Here is a 21,535-nt window from a genome sequence, read left to right as displayed (position 1 = left end):
CGCAGGCTGTCTGGAGCTCTCATGTGATCCGCGGAGGCGAATCATCAGAACACACCGGGGGCAATTAGAGGTGAAACTCTCATGGTTTAAGTAAAAAACTAAAATAAAAATAAACCTTCCTGTCTTCTAGCTCTTTATCATTTAGCTGTCAAGTGTCACAATGACTTCAAAGAGCGTTTTATTCCAAACTTTTTCTGTTTCATTGAGAGTGCTGCAGCTTTGCTCGGCTGCAGCCTCCGATGACAAATTCCCTCACAGACCTGGAAATGATCAAAGGGACTCCGAGAGTCTCTAAAAAGCTGACGCCGCTCGTTCCAAACTCACCCCATCTTGAGCTTTTCTTCATTTTTGACGCCGCCTTTTCTGAAAAAAGCCAGAAACACCGCGCAGACGTCCCTGAGCTCCATGTGGAGAGACATCCGACTGCACGCCCCGGTGCTATAACGTGACCCAGACGCTGCGGCTGTAAATGTGGGTCTCTGGGCTAAAATAGGCCATGCAGTCATCATATAAGCCTCAGTGCTTTTCGCTCAATCGACAAGCAGAGCGGTTAGTCCCGTGGCCCGGTGACCGAGTCGGCCTGACAGCATGTTCTCATTTTCTGCTTTGCCGTGTCTCCGGCGTGTCATTATCCGTCACTGGCCCTGCGCAAAGACAGCGATCTGGCAGGGAAAGACTTCCCCATATGTCCCGTGTTAAGCCCTCTCCAAAGGAGAAGGGCCCCTGCTGAGATGCAAGCAGGCCAGTAGTCTCGGATCAGGGTTGCACTTGCTAGGATGAAGCATAACTAAGGACAGGGATCTCCCGGTGTTGTCAGCCAGCGTTTTTTGTGTGTGTGTGTGGTGTCTAAGAGGCTTTGCTAAAATCAACACTTTCCGTGCAATGAAACCCGCATGCCAGGACACTCGGTGTACGATCAGAGATCTCTGCGTGGTATCTCGACAAGCCTCCCTCCAAATGCGGCACTTTTTTTAACAACAAGGTTTTTTAGATGTTTGTTTTTGTTAATTTTTAGTCGTGGCTCTCCTGCCAATGACTCCCGCCTGCTTGTTTTGCATGTTTCACGGCTCGGAACAAGCCTCCCCTCCCCTCCCCTCGCCACGGTTCAGGCTGCCAGTATTCGTTGGCAGCAGCATATTAGCTACACTTCTGAAAAATAAAACCGCTTTTTCTTCTTGGTGCTTTTATCACAGAAAAGCCATGTGTTCAAGCATCAGACGCAGAGACGCAGATCAGGGTGAAACGACGAAACGGACCGCATTACACCCCTGTCTCAGTGCGGAGACACTCTCACTTCGTCAAAGGCTCGGGTCGAAGGAAATCCTCTAATCAGATTTGACTGGTGCACAATTGGAATATCCCAAAGCTGGTGAAATGATAGGGCGAACAATCACCTGGTTGTGCAGCTGAAATCGAGGCTGTCGGGGGGCCGTCGCGTGACCGCTGCATCGAAGGCCACAATCGCCTTATCTGACCTGTGAGAAACTGTCTGTTTCAGCGCAGAAATATTCCATTCTTCTTCCCGGACTCCTTTCCAGCAAATCGCTTATGCGCGCCCACCGGGTGATTGCCCTGCTTAACCCAACGCTAAGCCACCCTTATCCTCTTAGAGCTGTTTTGCAGGAAACATGCAAGGAGACCCTTTCTTAGACGTGACCTAAATGAAGAAACAAACTAAAGAGTTAGAGCCTCGCGGACAGCTCGGAGCTGCACATCAGTCATGCATGTTACAACGGAGTAGCATTACAAAGGTCCTCGCCCTCATGACCGCTGACTCTCAACGGCAACCTTTAACCCCACCAACAAGACACACATGCAGGAGAAAAAAAGATCAAGAGGCCGAAGCATTTAGTCGGCCGTATTTCACTCTTATATTTGTTGACCAACCGCTGTGACAAGCGTCGTCAAACGCTCTTCCCGGTTTTAGCGTAAGCGCCACGCCGCCTGGCCGCGATCGAGTCTGTAAATTAAAAGAGACATATGGAGGGATCCGGATTTAAGTCCTTCCGTCATCCCTCCGCTACATTTGGAAGGATTTAGAAAGAAAAACTCATGACGGTTGTTCCACATGTTCACCCCCGGCCAAAGAAAGTAGTCTGCGAGGAGGAAGCCGTCAGTACCTCGAGAGCATCGGAGCCTTTTTGTTGTAAAGATCTCTCAGATGGATTGAAGGCATGTGTGTTCCACATGTGAGACAGAGGTACAGACTGAGGAAGAGCTCTCAGAGGGGGGGAAACACTAGTCATAATGACAGTTGGTTACTTACGGCAGGAACTTCTCCCTAGCAGGGCCGTTTGGGAGCTAGGGATCAACTTGGAGGGCAGTCGATAAAGTCAGCCCAGACGTATATATTTAAAACATTTCTTAGTAAACTGGGTTAGGGTTAGCTGGTTATATTTGGTTGGACAAAGCAAGTGGTAGACCTTTAGGCTTCACGAATGTACGCCGAAAAATCTATCTGCAGCCTTTTTGTTTCTGATTTGCTTTCAGTCTGTACGCGGTCCAACAGAAACATTCAGCGAGTCGGCCATATTTCAACTGAGATTTCATGTAAATAAAACATCTGGTTTGGATTTCTATCTAAAATGTAAATATGTTCTGTAACTTGTAAATAAAGTCACCATAAAGCTGTCCTGCTTAGAGTTTTGCTTTTAAAATTCCTTCGTACAGGCGAATAAATGTTCCGTGCTGACCCTTAAAGACGTAGACGACTGGCTTATTTTTATTTATTTTTTTTTAATTCTTGCTCTGTATATGTGTCAGCTGAAACCAAATCTATACCGCAACCCATGAGTTTTGGCTTCGGGCTACAATCTGTGAGCACCAGCCCGGCGAAAACGAGCAAACTGTGGTGACGCGAGGACGGATGCCCTACTTCCGCGGACGCCTGTAATCTGACCTCTTTCAACAGCCCATAAACATCATAACCGGCGCGTTTAATCCAAGGCGGAAGTCAGCGGGGTGGTGGGGCGAGGGTTTGGGATTGTCCGCCACAACTGCAAACAAGTAACAGGTTGAAGTTTTTGCACACAAAACCAGAGAGGCGCCTTTAAGTAAGTATTCTCTTCAAAGGCGATTGATACCAAAGCTCTCTTATGGGCTGGTAATTTAGCGCAAGTGATGGAGCAGAATAACCCAAATTAAGTTCAATCAGACATAATTCCCTGTTCAAATTTGAGAGTTAAAGAGAGAGGCTTGAAATGGACCAATAAATCCTTTAAATATGAGGTGCTCCCGAAATAGTCCAGACACCTATTATCTATTTAACAGCCCTCGTCCCCATTGGGCAGGAGCAAGGAAGTAACTTCAAAAAGCCGACCCCCCCGCCTTCACCCTCCACCCTCCCTGCCTTCTTTCTGTTAATGACCCCAGATGTGTCGTCTCGAACAGGGGCCTGATTCATCTTGGTCAAATCCTGCAGCCGCCAAGGCGTGCAGGACGGAGGGCGTGGGAGGGGGGGGAGGGCATTTCCAATGCGCCAAATTAAAACACTCGGGTCAGGCGTGGCTGGATGCCTGGATGATTAGAGGAGCCGGCATTGATCTGCAAACAGAGCGCAATCACTCAGCTCCCTGCGAGCGTGTTGCCGGTCCAGCTGTGCAGCCCGATGCAGCCGGTAATGAGAGTAGCACATGGATGCGAGCGGCGCACACGGCTCTGAAACTTTACTCCCGCGGACCGTGGAGGGATCTCAACCTGAGCGTGACCGTCCAAACAACACGTCCAGACTTGAAAAGTGCTGCCATTCCTGCCTGTTTACATCATCGGCCGACGCGCGCTTTTTTTCTCTGTGGGAAGAATACCGAGCCGTAAATCTGCAGGCAGCCCGTCGACGTCGTCTGCTGTTGTTGTTAGTCTTGCCGTAAGTCTCCCGTGTCCTGCCGCGAAGAGGGCCCTTCAAGACGGCAATGATTCAAAGTGGAGTGGACCGGGGGGGGGCCCGGTTGTAAACGCCCTGGTTTTGCCGATGAGTGCACATGTGTTCTGGGTGACAATGACTCTAATCCCGCAGCAAAAAAAGAGTTTTATTTCGCAGATGACAGAGGGGAACGGATAAATCTGAGAATAGCAGCAAATATGTCAACATGTCAGACCTGGGCTTTAATATGCCGAGGCGTGTGAGTCGATTAGAGAGCAGCAGCCGACAAAGGGCCTCCACTTTTCCCTTTCCTAATCTCCACCGACTACAATAAAGTCTTTTAAGAGGATGAGCGTGGAAAGCAAAACAAACTGCAACAATAATTCAAAATAATTGAACTGCGGCTAATTACCTGAAAACTGCCTCCCTCATCTTCAGGATGGACGTTGACGTAGGGCCATTGGTCGCCCCCATGTTCTCGTCCGATCACCGGACATCCTGTCAAAGCGCTGACTCAAAGTGTTGGACTCGAAATAAGTTTAGTCTTTCTAATTCCTCCTGGTTGCATCTTCTCTCTCCCCCATTCTCCCCTTGTCCTGTCCTGTCCTGCTGCCCTGGCTTTGAAATTCCCAAATGAAGCTGTGGGACGTCCAGGGTGGGCTAAGGAGTCTAATCCGCTGGAGTTTAATGACAGCAGGCCTCACTAGTGGCGGTGGAGTCTTTGAGGGGGGTTGACCCAAGTCAGGAGGGGCTGGGCATGTGACCCACACCAGGCTAAGAGCCCAACCGGTTGGGGGAGGGAGCGTACGGGGGAGTGGATATAGGCATGTGTGTGAGTGTGTGCACCTATGTCTGGAGCTAAGTGGCCGGTCACTTGAGGAAAGCTGATCTCAGGGGTGAGACCGTGCTCACATCGAGCCAAAAATTCTGCAGAACTACTGCAAAAGAAAGTGAACATGTAAACAAAAGCTGACGGCGTGCCGCAGGGGCGACAGTCTGATCTTTTCTCTTTGGTGTGGTTGGCGATGTTTGCTCGTTTGTGTCATACCCACCGCTAATAAGCGGCTCATAACCTTTCTCTCACATCATCACAGAACAATAAAGTGGGAAATCATTTCCAGCAGCGAGCTCGGGGGGGGGAAAGGAGCACGGCGTTTGAAATATCTGCCCCGTCGCTCGCCTCATTTCACTCACGATTCAAAACACGGCCTCAATTAATTAGCGAATCAATCGTAGCCTGAGGTCAAACAGATCTCGGCCTGTTTAAGAGATTGGATGTCCACTTAACGTGATTTGCGGGCGTTATCTGCAGAGACACATTGATGAACTGAGGTTTCTATTCCCCTAATGCACAACAAATAAGCCTAAAGTCGATGCGGCGATACGGCCGACGGTCGTACGGCGCAAGTGACGGCAAGTGGAGTCCTTGTGTGTGTGTGTGGGTGGGCGGTATGTCTATAAGCCAATAACTGAAACGGTGGAGCAAGCAGCAAGTGGGGCAAAGGTTCATGGGAAGACCTTTGCCAGTAGCCTAGTGACCGAGTTATCTTTTACTTTTCTTTTCTTTTTTTTCTAACTGGCTCGTAAGTCGCTAATTAAAGTGACCGCACTGGCGTCCCATCTGCCGCCGGGGCGCAGCGCCACAGATTATTGGCCCGCCATGCGAGCGCGTTAATCCACCGCAGGGCCAGGTACCGGTAAACACACTCCACACACACATGCTGGACTAGCTTCCCGCCCCGTTCAGCATCGCTTAAACAAAGATTAAGGCTTCGACAGCAAGACTGAAATCCTGTTAGCTTGTTTGTGTGGAGGCGGAGGCGGAGGCGGAGGTGAAGGTAGCAGAACCTCGCGCTCCCCGAGGAGTCGCGACGTCATCGGACAACCGAAATTGCAGCAATCCAGCATGGCGAGGTCCCCACTCTGATAAGCACTTTTTAAGGACTTAATGAACTCTTTCTCTATATTGCAGAGCCACAGCTACAGTACACCTGATGAGAACCATCCATCTGGGCGACCCCTGCCTTCTAAACCCACCTGTCTCTATGGGGACCAGTGCAGGACCCAATCAAGGAAAGAGCTGCTCTTTCTCTCACTGTGGATTTGACTCTTACATCGCCGTTCCCAGCTTTTTCTAATTCACCTCGACCCTTTTTTTTAAGAGTCCAAAAGAGAGAGAGAGAGTTCTGGTAGCTTTACAAACCTTTGCCACGGTCAGACAGTTGGATACTGCTGCGGCAAAATTTGCATATGCTGCATATTTACCAATTAGAAACTGTCTATAAGGAATCAGTTCATACCTGTTTGGCCTGCGACTGAAAACCACCAAATGGAAATTAGCCGAAAATGTGAAAAGTTGCTGCTAAATAACCCCGAAGCAAGTGTTGAAAGTGTAATGTGCTGCCCTTTTTTTAATATAAAACCGACGCGACGCCGAACACAAGCGAGAGGCGCCATTAACATTAATTCGGAGGCATCAACGGAACATTTTCAATATGTGATAAATCTTTGGAATAGCTCTTAAATATTTCATCCCTCCCCTGGCGGTGGCTCTGCCCTCGTCTGCACTGTAACACGGGGACTATTTAAAATGGACGGGATTTTCTCCACCAACTTAATGAGAAGATAAGCAGCCAATGTGAAATCCTCTGGACTTTTGGATTTTTTTTTTTTTTTTTTTTTATGCATAAGTGAAGCCCTGAATGGCTATCGCCTAATTATGGCATCGTCTCCTCTCCGTCTCTTGAGTTGCTGTCCCCGCTCTGTCACACTTGAGCGGCTGCACAGGAGGACGACAAGCGGGTGAAATGGAGGTTACCCAACGCGATGACAAGAGCTTTGCTCGCGCCTTTACAAGTTTGAGGAGGAGTATTAGTAGCGTATCGGCGGTTTGTTGATGACAAGGTCAAGTGATCAAGAGAAATATCACTGAGGTGAGAAGAAGCAGGGACAAGATATCGATTTTGAAGGTTAGGAAAGCTGCTGTGACGCATTTATTACTTTTCCTGTCACCTCAGAGCTACTTCAAGGGCTTGTTGATCGAAGCAGGAAGCTGCAGTACCACAAATGTCCACCAGGAGCTGGCTTTAAAGGCTAACTTTACAGCTTGGAACAAAAAAAAACGGTACTAAACCCACTGGTATCTGTCTGCTGGGACGTCCCCACCTCCCTCCACCTCCTTGAGCTTTTTCTGAATTAGCCAAGATGGCGGCGGCCAGAGCCACCGCGCTGAGCTTCGAAACCGCTCCTCAGGATATTTACACATGGCCTTCTCGCAGGGTTTGTCTGTCTTTACATACATCTCACACCCCGGTTGCTTCTGCAACCCACATCCTTTTACCTGGAGAACTGCTGCTGCAGCGAGACCATCTGCGCCCGTCCCAGCTCGGACTCCTCCGTCACTTCCCGGAGGCGCTTCTCGCTCTCCAGTCGCAGGCGTCGCTCTTCCTCTAGCTCGTGGATCAGCTTTTCACGCTGCGGAGACAGGAGGACGGTTAGCAACAGAGATCACCTCAAACCTGCGCGCCGTGTTTACGGTACACGTCCCTGACCCCTGACCTTTCGTTTTAAGCTTCCAGTTTGGCGCCGCTTCCCGTAGCTCGGTCTTAAATGTTCGAGATGAACCGCATAAACAACATCTCTGACCTTGCTCCTCTACACCTTCGCTCCTTATTTCTTTTCTGGTTTGTTTGCTAAGAAAACACTCGCCAATCTGAAAAACCATGAATAGGATGTTTGCTGCTACTACTACTACTACCACCCCTGTTCTGTCCCCACACACAAACTGTGTTTTATTTGTGGTTGTTGCCTGGTAACGGTGCACAAAGCTAAAAAAAAAACTACACAAGTAAATATGATCTTATTTGACCCTGCTACTGAAAGAGTTTGAATTCAGGCGGCAGTAACTGAGTTTTAATTTGGGGTTGCAGAGGAAATGAAACCACTTCTAAGTCGCCTCAGCGGAGGTTTTGTGTTTGGCGCGACTTTATCTCACACGAGGAACTCTGCCACGGCTTCATCCTGCTCCCTTCCCTCCGCCGCAGCTTTATTCCCAGCCTTTTAATTGGATTCCTCCCGTCCTCGAGAACCTTCCTCGCCTCGGACTTCAAAAGGACGGCGGCCCCCGCGCGGTGATTTGTCTTCTCCGCGGAGGAGCCGCGAGCGACCGGGGCCCGCTAGCAGCGAGGCCGGGGATTATTTATTTTTTTTGTTTTTAGCTGACGGGGCGAACGAGCGGGGATCATTCTCTTAGTCTGGCAGTTTGGGTGTGAAGCCTGGCACCGGCTGCCGCTGAGAGTTTGACTGAGCAATTGGCTCTGCTCTTGTGTGTTATAGCGACCAACCGTGTGCCAAACTTTTGTCTAAAGACACAAGAATGTAAAATGAGTGCAAACTGTCCCTGAGTGGAGGAGGTCGTCATTTGATATAAAGCGAGAAAGTCGTTCTTTTGCACGCCGAGGTGCAGCTTTTGCTGAATAAGACGGAAAGTTATTACGTTAGCATGACTGTAATTCTCTCTCCCCTTCCTCTGGATTATCATCATCATCCGCCGTGACATTTTTACAGGACTCCTCTTCAGCACCGCTCACAAGGCCACCGCCGCTCCTCTGGATGTCTGCAAGCATTGTGGGGACATCTAGTGGCGTAAAGGAATCATTTAAAACCTCCTCAGCATGAGTCTTAAAGTGATTTAAAGGCCGTGAAACCAAACTGCAAAGAAATACAACTGGAAAGCATTCCTGCAAACGGCATTTTAACTGTCTCCAATGCAACCAATAAACAACCATAATTCACTTTATTCTCAGGTCCTGCCGCGGAGGCCGAGGTTTTAACTGGGTGAGTCGGTCAGCGAGAGGGGAATATTAAACCCAAGCCGCCATTAAAACCGGCTCCGGTCTTCACTGTGGGCCGTAAATTTGAGGAGACTATGCGAAGCGGCTCTTTTGCGCGGCGGGGAGCCTCCCTCTGTCAGGAGTAATGGCCGCCGTAAATCCGGGCCTGCAGGAGCATAAAGTAGAACGTCCCCCATGCCAAGAGCTGCACCTATATATCTGGATGCAAACCAAAGACTTTCTGGCTCTTCTTTACAACACGCAAAGAACATTTTCCTCCAGAGCTGCTCACATGAACTCCTCTTAAACGCAAATAAACACAAAGGCCTGTTTATTCGCGCCGGCGAACGCTCGGCGAGTTGGCCTCGGTTTTCCCTCGGTAGCTTTAGCCGGAGCCGCCGAGCGAACGAACGAACGAACGCTCCCGGGCACAAACCACCGGCCGCTACGCATCTGCTGCTGCTGACAGAGCCTCGCCAACGACCTCAACAACAACGCAGAATTTATAGTCGACATCCTCGTAAAAAACCCTCTATTGCTTTTGTTCGATATATAATTTCGTCGCTTTAACAAGGCCCGAAGCCGTTAAATCAAACTATCTTTATGCGGCCAGAAAGCCTGAGCAGTGTATTACAGTTTTTTCTGGGTTGTTTATTGTCTGTTTTTTTTTTTTTTTGTCTTCTCTCTGTGGTTAGGGGGAATGCTAATTGAAAGCACATTCTTCGACGAGCCCGAGCTGCAGCTGCAAAGACGACAACGCCACGGGGAGGATGATCCTCTGTCTGTGTCTGTCCGGGCTGGAGGGAAGGAAGGGAAGGAGGGAAGGAGGGAGGTGTGCTGCCGCGTTTGTCCTGCGGAGGGCAACACGCTCCTGGAAGAAAAAGCCGCCCGTCTCCAACAAAGCCACCTCCGTCGAAACAATACAGCGCTCGGAGCGCGGGGGGGTAAAATAAAAGCAATGTCAAATGGAATTGGCAGGGTAATCTATAAAACGGCCCGGCCTCCAGAGCCGTGTATCCGAAACAAGCCCCAGATTGGGCGTTCCCGGGATTAAATGTGACCTGGGTCACAGTCCAGGCCAGTTTCATTTCCTGCTTAATATAAAAACATGTATCCGTCTATTCATCTGTTAAACACCGTTCTTTCTTTTGAGTCTGAATGAACTTCGAGGTAGCAGTATTGATTTGAATAAAGAAATGCAGGATAAAAGATTGTGTGTGTGTTGCACAGTGCTCCTGCTAAAGTGAATCATACATCTGAAATCGCATTAGCTGCAGAGGAGGCCAGATTGGAGCGTGGCTCAGTGACTGGACGGCATTAGATGCTAATGGTATTCATCCAAGCTGAATTACTAGAAGACTGGAACCCCCCCTGGTACCCTCCTAGATCCACCAAGGACTCTAAATTAATTAGAGACTCTTCCTGTCGTGGCAGCGACTCCGAGCAGAGAAGCCGCATCAGGTTAAGTGCACGTACGACGCTCTCCGGTTCCGTCGCTGTACATGCGTCTGTTCATGCAAGGGTTTGGGGTACAGTTCGAGGGGGCTCAATAATCTCTTCGTTACACAGAATACACTCCCCCCCTCCCTCGGTTGGAGCTCTTTGCCTAATCAAAGGTGCCGGGAGCGGATCTGTGGCTCGCTCGCTAAAGCAAACATGAGGGGCACAATGAGCGGCGCAGGTTCTCTGTTCATAAATAAATCATGCAATGCGTTTGAGCGCTCGTCAGCAAGACTGGATTTAAAAGAAAGTGTAACAGGAGGAGGGTTTGGCCTCCTGGTCTGCACACGTGGTGGTGGATTTGAAATGCAGGGTCGCATGCATTAAAAACAACTAACCCTAACCCTAGCCCTAGCCCTAGCCCTAGCCCTAACCCTAACCCTATCCCTAGCCCTAGCCCTAACCCTAACCCTAGGTTGAATCAAATGCCTGGTAGAGTAGCTTCATTGCTAGGACGCAGTATTAATTATGGTCTAAGACGCCGCTTGGGTAGTTTCCGAGGCGACCTGTTCTAGAAATAACTTGGCGTTTCATTTACTCCGAGTCTCTGTTCCCTGTCCCCCAGGGCTCCATCACTTCTATTATCACGAGGAGCCACTACATTAGAGCGAGCCGCTCTCACACAGCCACGGGCGCTACGGCGAATAATACACACACGCCCCCAGGAATATGCTAAATCATATGAGTGGCCCATTTATCACTGCCAAGGGAGCGCACCCCAACCCCACCCCACCCACCCCACCCACGCACCACGAGTCATTCAGTCCCACATTGGAGTGCGTGAAAGGGACGGTGCGGAGATGCGGTTTGGGACCGGGGCTGTCAGCGCTCGTCACCCGCTGAATGCGCAGAGCGCCGTGAGGGGGGGGGACCCCATCTCGGCCCTCGCCCCCCTGTCCGTGCCTGATAAGGCCAATCGGCAGAGGCGGCACCTGAGTCCCCTAACCTCCACGCTGTCAAACATCCTCCAAACAGCTGTCAGACGCTCTGTATGGAGGTCCCTCATGACGACCGGAGCCTTTCTAAAGCCGGGAGCCCCTCTGATTCTTTTTATCTGCTGGAAGCACGCTACAAAAGAGATGCACGTGAATTTTTTTAAGGTGGTTTATGTGGAAATAAATCACTGTCAAGGTAAACCAACATGCTGGCAGCTAATTAAATCACGGCTGACCCTGCTGCTCTCGTGCAGCAATCTCCCAATCAATCAGAGCATCTCTTGCAAGATTTGAGAAGCGACACCGCCTTACTGGTTCCGTTAAGGCCCGGACGACGAAGAACTCGCATCGCTGAAGGCTGAGCGTGGCGCTGCATGTGTCCAGGCCCAGAAATTGCAACTCCCAGCTAGCTAGTGTGCTTTTGGAGAAGTGGTGCATGAGAAAAGAAACTCTGCTGACTAGAGTCCCGCTGTTTCCTTCATTAATTCTTAATTATCTTTAATTCCTGAAACGAAACCTGACACAAATCAACCCCTGGCTGTTCCTAAAGGACTAAATGACCTTCATACCAAGACATTTAGTCCTGAAACATCGCAATAAGTGCTTCTTGTCTGAAACTATGTCACATGAAATCTTGAAGACGGCGGCTCATGACAGACAGAAGTAGCTGATTCCTTATCTTAGCTCCGGGGGCTCCTACTTTATATTCTCCTCTTATCATTTTCTGCATGAAATCCTCCAGAGAAATCAAGATTATTTTTTTAAATGAGTAGGTTTGCACAATTAAGCAACTGCTTCATTCAGCCGCGAATGAATCGAACACCGTGTGCGTGCGTGAGGCTGTTTGAGCTCAGATGTCCACTAAACCCAAAGGAAAATAAATCCGGTTTGTCTCAAGGTTTGTTTGGACAGGCATTTCCAGCCGCCGTGATCTTAACTAAACGGCTTTTTAACGGAGAGCCCGGCCCCCCTTCGAGCCTTTACGAGGCGACAGGAAACCCGGCATCCTGCCCCTGATGGACTCGGGCTGCACTTCTGAGTGGCATCAAAAGAGAAAGTGGGATCCCTGCCCTGCCCTGATCTGCCCTGCCCTGATCTGCCCTGCGCCACGCCTCTGGGTTTGGGTGTGAAGAATTCCAGAGGAAACCTACAGCAGCGCCGCTGTGAATGAGCGGTTTGACTTGGAGGCACACAGGGCCGCCTTGTTGGAGGGAGACCGAAGCCCTCAGAGTAAACCGTTGACCTGCGCTCTACCAAAACACCTAAAAGGGAAATCCAATGTTTTTCCTTCTGGGAGTTTTCAGGAGCGAATGCGAAATAGAAACGGCGGTTCGGCATCTGGTGCCGCTCCAGTGTGTGTGTGTGTGGCCGTATCCGCAGCCTAATGACTGGCTGCACAGCGCGTTATTTCACGATCCTCCCAAACTATCCATAACAACCGCGTTGTGCTTTTACGCGGCCGGTAGCCGGCGTGCCTCTCGACGGGAGACCCAATTAAAACAAAGTGCGCTGTTAGGGGCTGCTACGATCATAAAGACGCCTCTTGCATTCCTTCCCGACGCAGCGCGCTCGTAATGCACGTAACCAGTCTGGTTGGGCTCCTCTGATTACACAGAAGATGCTAATGGAGGCTGGAAGACCAACGCAGCGCCACTTCAAAAGTCTGCGCCGGTTTAATCCGCCCCGCTTCTGGGTTAGTCCTTCAGCAGGAGGAGATTGGGGGAAGAGCGGGGGTTTGTGGGTATGGAAGTGGGCGTTGGGCCGCGGTGGCCTGCGCCCACTTCACACCGGCAGCACTCTGACAATTATCTCCTTGATGCAGCAGCCTCGCTCTCGTTTCTGTTGGAGGACTGAGCTGGGAGGCCTCGCAGGAATGCCAAAGAGAGAGAGAGAGAGAGAGAGGGGGGAGTCCAATGAGGATAATCCCAATTTCAAATGGAGCTTAGTGATATCCCCCTTCCTTTTTTTTTTATTATTTTCTTCCTCCTCCACCATCCATCCATCCATCCACCCCCCCCCCCCCCCCTTCATCCTCTAGCCTTCTCCTCCTGTCTGGCTCAGATAACTCATCCCTCTCTCAACCCTGTGCATGCGCAGACAGCAGCACAGACTCGGCTAATAATTAGCATGTCATCCACTCGGGTGCGTCAGAGGCCATCGGCACGGAGAACGGCGATGGATCTCTTCACGGGGCGGCGCTGAGGTCAGGGGAAGTGTGTGCACGCCAGGTAAAAGAAAGAAACCCAGACTGAGTTGAATTAGATCTAGGATAATGTGATAATAGAATAGAAACACCATTAAATGACCTTCTAGTGATGGTCAGCTGGTGAGTTACCTACTTAGTCTAGATAGAAACTTAAAAGCTGCATGTTCTGGTTTAAAGTAGCCTCAAATTATTACGTTTACGGCCGCAATCCAACATGCAGCAGTTATCCTGCAGAACAGAAAGAGCATACGACTCATGCATAGGATTCCTGTGTCTATTCATGAGTCCTTAACTGTGTTTAATGCTCGTGATTGGGTTGACGGAGCGGAGGAGTCATCCAGAGGTCAGAAAATGGACGGATTGTGAACTTAAATCCACCTCCGTCTGCACGCATCTCCCTTTAAAACGCATTAACCGAGTCTGCCGTGACAGTGTCTGCTTTTATAAACGCATATCCCGCTAGAGCGACCGTGCACCGGTCAAACCACCCTTCAGCTACGCCCTCAACGCCTGCTCATCTCTCGGGACGCTGAGCTCTGACCTCCTCGGAAGAACTCCCTCCCTCGGGGATCGGTGGAGAATCTCGCAACGGTGCGAAGAACCCGGCCCCCGTGAGCCGTTGCTCGAGGCCCGCTGCCATAAAGGGAATCGGAGGAGGCGGCGGCTGGGGTGCAGCTAAACAGCTGGGCCCGCGGTTAACGCGTCCGCTCGGAGGCTTCAGTCAGCTGAGGCCCGCTTCATCACATGCTTCGACTTTTCACCTGCTGACCTCCTCCGGGCGCCTGCTCAGACTTTAAAACTTCACTTTCACGCACGCGTTTCTTCTGCTTAGACACTTCTTGCGTGGCTCTTTTATTATTTTCCGTGCAGATTACAGGACTTTACCATTGTTCCTTCGCTCTTGCTCCGTGCGACTTCCCTCTGCAGGCGAGCCACGGCCAGCTTTTCCCTGAACAAAAGGAAGAGGAGAGGAAGGAAAAGGGGGAGAGAGAGAGACAGAGAGAGAGAGAGAGAGATGCAATTAGAGTGAGTCATTGTGTGTCCATTGTTCACTCAAGTGTCTGGGAGAGAGGAAAAAAAAAACTGGGGGAAACGGGGGGAAAAATGAATAAAAGGAACCGTTCTTTTAGCTCATCGGTTCCTGTTTACTACCTGGTTGATGCCTGATATTAATAACACACGTCCATCGTACACGCACACAATAAAGAGAGCTCGCACCATCCAGACAGAAATAGCCCAGAGGAAACACAACACGCACCTTACGCACCACAAAGAGACTGACTGTGCGAGCCCGGTCCGCGTCCCATGTGAGGGGCATTCCAGACTTTAACGGGCCAAACCCTGACACACTAGCACGGATGATGAAGAGCTGCGCCTGTCATCCCTTTCCACTGAAAGCAACAACAAACGCTCCGAGGATCTCTCCGAACACGGGACGCACGTGACTCCCCTGATTGTCTTTGCATTCATTGCTAAATAAGGAAGTCGGCTTTTTATCCTCAAGAATGCGGCGCACAAAGCCGCCCGCTACGGGCCCTGATAAAGGCGTTTGTACAGCAGCGGCAAAGTAATCACAATCACCTGCACAGTTTTTTTTTCACACGAGCGCCTTAAAATAACTCATGACTAACGTCTCCCCCTTATCCCCTGACAAGACATCATTGTTTCTGAGCGGCTTACCTGTCGGGGGAGTAGGGTGAAAACCCTTGTGGTGATTAAAAGGCACCTGGAGATGTGTGTTTGACGGATGAATCTGCAGTCTGGAGCTACGAACTAAGTGCAGCTGAATTAAAGCTGATTGTGAAAGACACTTGTGTGTTTGTGTGCGGCGGTGACGAATCCACGAGGAAGTCGTGCCGCGACACGAGGGCGTGTGTTCGCCTTGTGCTAGATGCTCGTTTAATGACAAGTTCCCGGATTCTTTTTTATTTATTTTCTTTTGCAGGTGACACCGTTCGCAAAAGTGTTCATAAGTGTTCCTGTGAACGCACCACACCTGACTGACTAACACACTCCGCTTCTTACACAATGTGCCTCTTCCTATTACCACATACTGTACAGTACCTTGAGGGGAAAATAAATAAATAAATGAGTAAACGTCAGGGGTAAAGGAAGAGAGGGAAAAAAAAGGAGACTCTGGAACTTCTCACAGCAGATATTGTTTTGTTAAACGGGACCGGGCCTGGCATTCCTCCAGTCTGTGTTATGGCTGAGCGTCAGCCCTGCAAGGGGTTAAGTTTCAGGCCACTTATGCACAGGCATGTTCCAGGAGCAGCGGAGCATGAGCCAGCAAGCCCCCCCCCGCCCCCCCCACCCGAGAAAATCATCGCCAAATATAGAGCAATTTGACATTTCTGTGTTAAACGTAATTATAGTAATTGGCGCGAGCAGCAGTCAAAACAGTATTCTAGCGCAGGAAAAAAAAAATAACGCTCGCCGGCGACGTCCAACTGGCGCTGACGTGGATTCGGTAATCCTCTGTGTTTCTGTTTTGTGTTTAGACCTTTTCAGACGGATTCCGTTTCTGCCGGTCGCTCATGAACCTCTACCAGCTGTGTAAACTGAGCAACCTGAAGGCTGCTGTTCTGTCGGGGCGGGCGGGCGGGGGGGGGTTATCTCGAGCCATCTCGATAATAGCGCGGTGGGTCTCGCACGTTAATTATCATGTTTTCATTTTTTCCCCCCGTGAAACGCACGTGTTCTCAAAGGCACGCGGTCCCTGAACGCCTCATTTTAAAGGGTAATTCTAGTTTATTAAAACCTGGGCCTTATTTTCGTAGCTATGGACCCTGTTTCCAACGGTTATGACAACACAGGCCTGAGCAGACACATGATGAAACGGCGGTTTAGTGGTCAGAGTCTCCTCCGAACGGGTTTGGGATTCGCTAACAACCTGGGGAAACCTCCACACTGCAGCAGACACTTCATGTGTTGGTGCTTTCATGCTCAGGTCAGCCTATACATTCCTCCGCCGCTGTTTTTCTTCCTCTTTGCGCCCCGTTACAAAACTCTCCAATCGTGAGCGGCGCTGACACGGACCTCCGCCGCTTCTCGGTGACCTGGAATCACCTGATAGCACGGGAGGCACCGCCAGAGGAGGGAATCCCGCCGAGCTTCACTGGAGCAGGATAAACCTGCAGACAACCCCAATCATAGCTGCAGCGAGCAAGCTCACACTGCTGTCATGAGAAAACAGGGTCAAAAGGATTGTGCTAAAAAGGCATAAATCAAGTCGCACATGGCGTCCGAAAACTAAAAACACAACTAAAGGGATGAATCTTTTAATGAATCTGAGTTTACGCCTGATATATTTAAGGTAGAAATGCCCCGACTAGTCTCTTCTTTCATCTCGGTTCGTGCATCGCCGCAGGTATGCACGGACACACACCGAGTTCCTCAAACATCCTTCACCCTTTTTATTTTCAGACACAATTCCAGCCGCATCCCATGTCTTTGAGATAAGACAAGAGCCGCCCGCGTCGCTGCATTCACAGCACATCAGCCCTGTTTCCTCTACACATTCTCCCTGCTCAGACGCTGTGCAAACCCTCCCGGAGCGCCCGCTCTCTCCTCCGGCTCAGACAGCGCGCCGACTGTTTGCTTCTGAGCGCCGCGGTGGCGGCGTGCAAAGACACGACCCGGACGGGGCTGAGGGGAGGATCAATCGCGCAAAGAGCGTTTGCCAACTTGAGCCGACACGTTGGACGCCTTTGGCTTTGAACTGCATTGTGGGAGGCAGGCGTTTAGCCGCCTTTTCATCACTTATCACGGATCTTCCATACAGGTGCTTTAATCCATTGTACATTGTTTTCCGTTAAGCGCGTAATGAAAGAGGAAAGAAGTGCTGCCTCATGCGTTTTTGGTTTCCTATTTTCCTCGCAGTACTGTATACAGTTTTATTATCAGGCGCACTTAATCTCTCCTCTGTGCAGAAAGATGTTAACAGATTAAACACCGCATACGGCTTCAGCCCTTTCCCTGCAGAAGTCGGCGCTGACATAAATACACACATCTAAGAGCATAAAAGATGCATAAACATAAACCGTCCCTCCAACATTGTCACCGAGGCTTAGCGGGAGCTAAACATTTCAATCGCACTGAACCGCAACTGTACACAGAGTGGCCGGGAGGGATGCGTAAATGTTTGGACCAGAGTGGGGCTGCCATGCATTTATGTATTAGCGTCTGCACTCCTGCTGGGTTAAGAGCCCTGATACACACGCAATGCAACCCCCTCGGCATCCGCGTCCTGTTCAGAGGGATTCTGGCCAAGTTTTTCAGTGCCTACGTTTTGGGACCGGTCATTCCCGTCCTTAATCCTCCCGTAGATGTGTTATGTAACCCTCTGCACGGATCCAGAATTTCACCCCAGCCTCCAGCGCGGGACAATGAGTGCGCCGAGGCGTTTGATAAGTTATAACATCCAACCCAGCCTGACAGGACACACGGAGTACAAAACGCCTCCTCGCGCAACATCCATCTGTTATCATTCAATCAAACTGTCATTGACTTTCGACTTTAAAATTCCTTTCTGCAAATGCCGCGATGGCATCGAAATCAGCTTCAGCCCTCAGTGTAAACACTTTCATCTGGTTCAAGCGTCCGAGAGGCGGGGCCCCCCGCACATCTGCGACCGCTCATTCGGTCCCCATGCATTAGGCGGGTTCCAATCAATCACCAGGCAGCGCCACCGGCCACCGGCGAGGCCCGAGCGCCGCCGCATGTTTCCCACCGCCTCGCGCCGCAGCTGGTTCCTGACCTCCCGCCCCGTCTGCAACGAGGGGCAGCGGTAAAAAAAAAAAAAAAACAGGAGCCACATGTCAGCACCTCGCACACCCAGCACACCAGCCAGCCAGGCACAATGAGCCTTACCTCACCGCGGCAGACCATCAATTATTGACGAGGTGAAATGTGATGAGGTTCTGCTGCGAGCACACAAAGAACCCACGCCTTCTCCTGCTCCTGCCATGTGGCCTAACAACATCTCTGCATGTTTAGCTCTTCATGCCGATTCACAGAAATGTTTTTTTCTTCTCTAGCGGACTGTTACAAAGACAACAAAGTCCTCTCTGTGATGTTCATGCTTACTTTTAACGGCTTCGGACTTAGTTTGATGTGCCCCGGTAATTAAGCGAGCTGAGCTGATTGGGAAGATTTATCCAAAGTCAACAACATCCAGAGCGCTCTGAGTTGTTTATGCTTCCCCTCTGTGATAACATCGAGCCCTCTGGAAAGCTTTATTACACTGGTGCAACATAAAAGCAGCGAGCAAAGTCGTTTTTATTTTTTTGACATAATCTCAGTGCTTCACAACTGATGGAAACAATCACGAGACTGCGTGAAAATGATTTGTCTTTGCTGCGGTGAGGGCGGCGATTTAAATGCTTAGCGGGCCAAATGCCTGCAGTGCATCTTCAAACCTCTGAAGCGGCAAAGAGGAATCCTCCGAGACGCCTCCTGAGCTCGGAGGAATGCACCCGCCAAGCGTGGATTACCCCTGCCTGACTGTCTGTCTCCCTAAATGTTTTCTTACTCTCAGAGCAGGCCCTGACCTCAATTGTTTCCAAACCACAGACGCATTCCCGTCCAGACGAGACGAAACGTTGCGGACGAGCAGATGTGCTTTAAAAATGGTGACCGCCGCCCGCCCCGCCGCCCTGCCGGCCGGCCTGCCCGCCTGTCGGGAGGATTTACTCACCAGCACGGCTCATGGAGAACAAGACAGGGGCTAGACGCGGTCGCACAAGGGGCACTCCTAAACACATGGATGAACGCACATGTACAAACACACTGGAAAAGATATGCAGAGACATGCACTTGCATGGCTTTAAATGTTTCATGTCCAAAAAGAAAAAAAAAAAAAAAAAAGGAAAGATGGGAAGAAGATGGGAAGAGGAATAAGTTGCTGGTCAATCGAAAGGCAATCCCAGCTGCAGGTAGTCGTCTTGTCTAGCTTTCGTCACGTAATTGAGTTTAAGTAAAGCATCCTTCACAATGGGCTACAATTAGATTGTGATTTAAAGGAGTTTACCTGCGTTTTGCGAAGGCGCCTATACTGGAAATTACACTCCTGCCGCGACGGACGTAAACATCTCTGCAGATCTGTGCAGAAATTTCGGGTAATTTTCAGATACGCGACGCCGGCGAGAGAGAGGGAGAAAAAAAAAAATAAATGTTTGAACTTGTTCCGAGACGCCACGCTCAAAGGGCGGAGAGAAGGAGGCAGCTGTCACAGAGGCTGAGCCGAACAAGTGGGGACGTGGTCTCCTCGAACGCGCTTGGGACGCTGTTATCCGAAAAAATATACAGAATACTTTTTCAGTTCGGTCCAGAATATGGGCGAGGAGGCTATGATCTAATGGTGCCTTTATCGGGGTATTTGCAAGATGTAGAGGGTAGAAGAAGACCTGATGCACGCAACCCTGGTCTGCAAAAAAGAGCTGTGCATACCTCTCTGAACTCCCTGATCTCAACGTTCAAAAGGCCGAGTCCTGCATCGTTGACTCGGTGCACGATGCAGAGGAAAGCTCCACTATACAGCTGATTGTTGCAGCAGCCTGCACGTGTTCGCTGGTTTTAAAAAGGCTCATGCATTGTTCTGTTTGCGTTTCACACCCTGGCTGCCCTGCACCTGCAGTCACCGGGGAACGGGGATTCGCATTTACTACTGTACTGTAATACTAGAAGGTTCTGCTGACTCATGGAGACTGTGCAAAGGCTACAGGGGTATTTTTACAACGCGTCGTTTTCAGACAAGCAGGCAAACAGCAGCTCTTTACAGGAGCAGACAAACAGGAGCGTACGGGCCAAATAGGTGCATGTGTTTTCGAATGATGCAACTAACTGTGACTTGCGTTTAAAGAGACAAATCCAAGAAATTCTACTTGCTGATGTGTCCAAACAGAGATGTGAGCGTTCCTATAGTATTCTGGCAGCAATCAAACCATTAAAAGCTGCCTCAGCCGTTGTAATTCTCCCCAAGCGAAGGCCAAATGGCTAAAAAGAAGTTAAACACAACAAGAGAGAGGTGTTTGGAAAAGAGTTTTACAGCTCGACGGTGAGCTTCTCCAGCAGCCTCCATCCACTTCCTCCCCAGCTGCGCCAACACCTCCAGCCGCTGGACGCGGTCCTCCCTCCATTACCCGGTGATTTACGGCCAAGATAGGGGGGAGCTGAAGTCTGTTGACATTCCCCGCCCCCGCGCAACCTCGAATGCGACGCCGACCCCCACTTTTTTTTTTTTTTCCCCGACCTCGTAAACAGCCGCCGAAAGTAGCGCCGTGACAGGGAGTGAAATATGAAACAAGAGGGAACGCTCCCGGCTTTGATCCGGAAACTCCGTGAGATGTTTGCAACTGCGAAAGTGTGTCAGCTGAGAGCCTGTAGTGTATAGTAAACAAGGATAACACCATATTATCTTGTAAAGTGCTGGCATGCGGCTATGTGACCTAAAAAAAAAAAAAGCTAATCCAATTTGGGATTGTCTTCCCCGAGAACTGAAGCGCCAAGAGACGTATCAATAAAAGCGGGGAAAACAAAAGTTTATGCTTGCGTGCCAGGATACTACCATATAAACTTTGGAACTTGGAGCTTCATGGCAGTGCGAGCTGATAAACAGGCCGTTTAAATGCGGTTACTGCAGCCCCACGAGTCCTTGCACCTTTGTGGACTCCCATGGAGCGAGTTCACCCGTTTAGAAACCGCAACGGCTCTAATGACATCACTTAACAGTCGGCGAGGGTGTCTGGGCGATGCTTTGTCTCCGGGCGAAAGCAGTCGGTGCATGCAGTAAGGCATTGATAGCGAGCAAATAAAAGTCTTTTATTGGTTATAAATCGCGGCGGACCGTTAAACTTTATATTTTTTCCCCCGAGCGACAGCGCTCCTGCTTGAGCCAACGGGAGATACGCAGACAAAAGGCATCTCATAGTTCAAACTTATCGAGCTTTCTATTAGATGCTGCATTTGCAAAAAAAACAGGTACCAGCTTCGGGGATCTCTGCAGGACTCAAACTGTTTTTACAGTTCCCACGTGCTGTTTGTGGGGGAAGATAAATGTAGAGCAGGCCGAGGGGAGGAATGCATTCAGAGCGAGCCTTAATTGAGCTGCATGGCCTGCAGTCACAGAGGCAGAGCGTCTCAACAAGGCTCAGATGCGCCTCCCTCACACGTACACATCGTTAAACTGCTAAACCGGCTCCAC

The 21,535-nt window shown here is 50.1% G+C and overlaps 1 protein-coding gene across 4 annotated transcripts in view; it reads right to left on the bottom strand.

Moving 5' to 3' along the window:
- LOC311509351 (nck-associated protein 5-like) overlaps nucleotides 1-21,535 on the bottom strand; it is a 107,661-nt gene that overhangs the window by 39,320 nt on the left and 46,806 nt on the right. For all 4 annotated transcript variants that reach the window (XM_084574506.1, XM_084574507.1, XM_084574508.1 and 1 more), the window contains 2 exons: nucleotides 14,218-14,281; nucleotides 7,200-7,333 (listed from right to left, as the gene is read on the bottom strand). In XM_084574506.1, coding sequence (XP_084430632.1) covers nucleotides 7,200-7,333; nucleotides 14,218-14,281 — 198 coding nt within the window. The remainder of the gene's footprint in view (nucleotides 1-7,199; nucleotides 7,334-14,217; nucleotides 14,282-21,535) is intronic.

Source organism: Chelon labrosus, assembly GCF_963514085.1.
Source record: "Chelon labrosus genome assembly, chromosome: 24".
NCBI lineage: Eukaryota > Metazoa > Chordata > Actinopteri > Mugiliformes > Mugilidae > Chelon > Chelon labrosus.
The sequence above is the reverse complement of the archived record's forward strand: the minus strand, read 5'-3'. Positions and strand labels throughout refer to the sequence as shown.